Source organism: Montipora capricornis, chromosome 11, assembly GCF_036669925.1.
Source record: "Montipora capricornis isolate CH-2021 chromosome 11, ASM3666992v2, whole genome shotgun sequence".
NCBI lineage: Eukaryota > Metazoa > Cnidaria > Anthozoa > Scleractinia > Acroporidae > Montipora > Montipora capricornis.
Window position 1 is genome coordinate 39,146,088 of NC_090893.1, and position 4,838 is coordinate 39,150,925.

A 4,838-nucleotide genomic window follows, 5' to 3' on the forward strand; every position below is an offset into this window, starting at 1 on the left:
AATCAATTTTTAATCTCAGGGTCGGTGAAAGTGAAAATTTCTTACAAACACTTTTATTTGTCCATTCTTACGCAAACTACAATGTTACATTACTCTTGTATTTCTTGCACATATCCCAATGGATTAGTCCAAGTTTGTTATACTCTTCTCTTAGCATGATTTACTTAGTAAACACTTTGACAATAATTTCATTCTAAAACGTATCCCTCAGGTAGAATTTTGGACTTAAAAGGCAATTGTCTTGTTAGAACGGCTTTGAAAAGTCGTTGTGGTGCTAAAAATATATTCTTCTCAGCTAAAGCTAAGACCGCACGAGATCAAAGGATCTTAGGACTGTTAGACAGCATGGGTCGATATAACGCCATCTTGGACGAAGAAACTAACTGAAGCGCTGGGGCGAACTTACGTACTTTCAGTGGAAAATGGCGGCCTTTCGAAAACCGCAGTCGAAAAACGCCTGCTCAGCAGGCTAAGGATTGGTTTAAAGAAGAAAGTAAACCACAGCCGTGTTCCATACTCTCATCTAAACACAGCTATTGACCAATGAAAGTGCGCGTACTATTTTAATTATTTTATAAAAGCTAATATAATTTAACTCTACTATGACTAAGCAGAGAGCTCCCTGGTATCAATACTGTTTTACAGAAGTGGTATGCTAGGGTATTGAAGTTTACCATATCGGTCCAATGAACTGGGAAGCTGTCAAGAGGTGCGTGTTATTTAAATTGGAAAATATTCTGCTGGTGTTTATACAAACAAACTCAAGTGCTCGCAAACTTTAAGGCGCTGTTACACTGTGAAATGTTTAGTGCAACTTGTCTCGCAATGTTTTGGCGATATTGTGGCGGGACAGGAAGCACGAAACATTTCACAGTGTAACATACCCTGCAACGGCTAAAATCGCTGCGAAACAAGTTGCACGAAAAGTAGAACTTAAATTTACTTTCGGCAACGGCTGTTGCAACTTGTCTCGCAACGATTTTGGCGCCTTAGGAATGAGCGCAACTGTAAATATGATTTTAGATTTGAATAAGAATATTAGGCGAGTTCAAACTGGAGTCCAAGTAGGCCATAAGCGCGACAGAGACTCAAGTCGACTTAAGATTGAGACTTACTTGACGCCTTATCACCTTATCACGTTTTGATCTGCTCAAGTATGCATTCGACGGGGATAAAACTAAACTTGAGATCGTACTTCGGCTTCTCTGAAGGTACCTCGTTTCTAAGGTTACAAAGCGAGGTATTTCAACTAAAAATAAATCCCGTTCACATTGGAAATAGGACTCGGGCATACTTAAACCTTCTTAATGACGCGCCTTGTAACAACCCAACTATTATAACATAAGCCTACAGTGTAAATAGAGGGTCAGATATGCAGTTTAGTACACAAGGTAAGCGAAGCCTACCTCTACAACGCCCATGAAGAACTTCATAGTGTCCGATCTTTGAGAAACGCCTGCCCTGTAGCCCCACCAAACATATACAGGGTCATGTGCCTTATCTATATTAAATAATGCTACTCTTAAGATGGTTTTGCAATTACGCATGCAAGGTTAAAAAAGCAATTGTAGTAAGACTTTACTTATGATGAGAATATCCTTTCCTATTATTTTTAAAACGCAAGGGGTGTAGCTGCAAGCCGCGAGAAAGGACGGAAGATAGTCCCCTCCCCAGTCTATCCACTCGCTTTTTTGCTCATGTATTACATTTACACAATTCCTAATTAGAATCCCACTTGGGAAAACGATAGGAGGACGCGGGAGAACTCCTGTGAAAATAACTGGCGAAATTAAGCGGCATGTCGAAGTCTGAAGAAAATTCATTAACGTCCAAACCGCATCTAATAGACACTTTCCTGAGTGTCAAGCCTGTTAGTTTGTTCTAGGCTCTTAGATGATGGGTACCGCGAAAATCTCTAAGACTTAAGGACGGTGCCTACTATTGTTATTGCGCATACGTTCTGCGCATCTCGAGATACTCAGATTTCCTATTACTGGTGCTTATGAATACGGGGATATTTTCGCGCGGCTCACAACTATGCGGAGAAAGTAGAACGTAGCAAGTGATCTTGGTATCCAAAAAGAAAATTGGGGGTAACACGCATTTTCAGAGATACACTGCAATTGAGCTTCAATTTGGAGAAGAACGCCATACATTGCTTTGTATTTTAAAACGTTTTACAAATATTGTTGATTAATTATCTCCGAAAAATGCGTGGTTACCCCCAATCTTCTTTTTGGATTTCAATAACACTTGTTATGATGTGCATTTCCCGCATATTCCTTAAACCGCGCAAAAACTCCTTCGAATTAGTAGGCACCGTCCTTAAACCTCGCAAAAAATGTAGAACCTGGAATGCAGGGAAACTGGAGACTACCCTCTCCCAAGTTCCCTGTTCACAAGGCCGTGAGCTAAGGTGTAGTCAGTGTAAATACTATGCTGATATGATAAATATGGTGGCAATTGCATTTGGTACATTAACAGGAGTCCATTGTCCAGAGGTGCACAACTTCGATTGATTTTCCCGCAAACGAAGACCTTTCCAGTGCCAGTCATTAGCCTTTCAAAATTTCTACTCTCAGGGGTAGAGAATGGTCAGTCGTGCGATCCACAAGTGATTTAAATACATGTTTAAAAATGGCTGTAGTATGGGAGTTGTGCACTTCTGGCCTGCGGATCCTGCAAGACCAGAAAATATATGTATGTTGCTCTCCTACCTATTTTTTTTTTTGCAACTCCATTGAGTTAGCTCATCCTTCAACTACACTGTATCTTAGGTATCCTAGATCACTATGCTATTTTTCTGTACAGAAAATACAGAAATAAATGCTCTTAGAATATCCCTACAAGATTATTAAGTTCTGTGATACATTGAGGTAAAAGTAGAATGTTAAATGTCATTGCAGCCGTCCACTTCTGCTGTCTGAAATGGCACCCCAAATATCAAAGATAAAATCATCAGGGAATTGAAAGTCGGCAAATTCCTCATCAACAGCCATAGCAAAATCACTTGGATTGTCGAGTGTCTTGCTTTTTGTCACCAAAGTTTCCGCTAAGAAAAAAAAAAAACAGTAAGAAAAAACGTCCTGTACTTCAAAATCAAGAGACTGTCCTTTCCTACTAGACATCGTGTATTTCATAATAAAAAAACAAACTAAACAGCGCGTAAACTAACCCCGCCCCCCCCCTCCCCAAATATTGCTGCTATTTAAAATGAATACACTTTGTTCTGCACCAGAGTCAATCCGCCCCACAGTATTCTGACAATACAAAGTCTCAGCAGTTCAAAGCAGTGTTTTCATACCTAGGTCTGGATCCCTTATTCCAAGGAAGCTTTCCAATAAGTCGTCTACTTTCTGAGCAGCTTTGATTTCCCAAGCAGATGCCTATCAAGACAAACAAAAACATTCCAAGGTAAAGCTCTGTGAGAACTTTTCAGATAGTCAGGTATAAATATACAGTGTACAGTATAAAGGACCTCCAATTATTCTAAATAATGTTATTAATAATATATGTACAATGCAGACACAATCTGTCTTCTCGATAGACTCAGCAGTCAATTCTTGTAATCAGATAAACCTACACTTTCATGAATAATCTGACAGTTTATGTATGCCATGCTGTGTGATTTCAAATCACACTTTAACCCTTTGGCTTTAAGGCTTTTCCATTTTGACAGTAGGGGTGGTTTGCCCACCTGTACTGTTGCAAACAACTTGCTTCTAGCAATATTGGCACTCACATTACCTTCTGGGAAACACGTAAAGAGCCGCTTGGGCCAGTTGAAGAAGCATTAGACATGGGGTGGAGCTGGTCATGTAGCAGCTCTCGTAATGTATAACGTGATTGGTTCGCTACCCTAGTTGAGAACACCAGCCAATGTGATTGCACTACAGAGAGAGTTGATAAGGAAATGGCAGACTACACGTGGGTTGGAAATAAATGTATGGCATTACAGTATTAACAAATTAAAACAAAAAAAGGAGAATTGTCAACATAATAATTAACATTATTGCCTCGACCTTTCCAAGGAGACAGCAACTCATCAAGAAAACGGATGAACAGATGAGACAACAAAGAGACCCAAAGAAGCAAACAAAAGGACTAACAATTACTATCATGGCAGCTTGGATACAAGCACCGTGAACAGAAAGTGATTAAAGACATGCAACACTCGGTGGGTGGTGTGGAATCAAAGAGGACTCTGTAGGCCAAGTAAATGGTGAAAGTAGTGAGTTGGCATGAACTAGATGACAGTCATGACCAGATAACAATGAGATCTCTCTTAAATATACAATGATCTTGCTCATCCTTTAGCCTGGTGTAAACACAAACTGGAAAGAGCTGCCAAAGATGACAATTTCAATGTGACAAAGAGCACAACACACTCTCAAATGATGCGTAACCAGAGCTTCAAAACTGTGGACGGTGGCAAAGATGATGATAAAGCTGGCAGCAGTGGTGATGACGACAAAATTAATTACAAAGTAATAATAATGAACCCAGGAGTTAAGTAATTAACTCAAGTATGATCATCTGAGTGAGTGTAGTCCTGAGAAGGACTGTGCGAGATGACATTGACTCATGTTTCAACAACCTGAGTGGAAGTCATCTTCAGAATCAAGTGATTTTTGTAATGTCAGTACATGTACTGTAGATACTGTAAAAACTTGACTAGTATCAAACTACTTGACTCTGAAGATGACTTCTGTTCAGGTTGTCGAAACGTCAGTCAATGTCATCTAAAACAGTCCTTTTCAGGACTACATGTACACTCACTCAGACTATTGTACTTCACTTAATTATAAAGTAATAACTACATTGTACATATTAAAATA

The 4,838-nt window shown here is 39.5% G+C and overlaps 1 protein-coding gene across 1 annotated transcript in view; it reads right to left on the reverse strand.

Annotated features, from left to right (window-relative positions):
- Positions 1-549: 549 nt before the first annotated feature.
- The window catches only part of LOC138024257 (PDZ domain-containing protein GIPC3-like), a 9,229-nt gene continuing 4,940 nt past the window's right edge, over positions 550-4,838 (reverse strand). Inside the window, exons 4-5 of the mRNA XM_068871408.1 lie at positions 3,305-3,386; positions 550-3,052 (exon numbers count right to left, since the gene is read on the reverse strand). Of these exons, the coding sequence (XP_068727509.1) occupies positions 2,898-3,052; positions 3,305-3,386 (237 nt within the window). The 3' untranslated portion in view covers positions 550-2,897. The remainder of the gene's footprint in view (positions 3,053-3,304; positions 3,387-4,838) is intronic.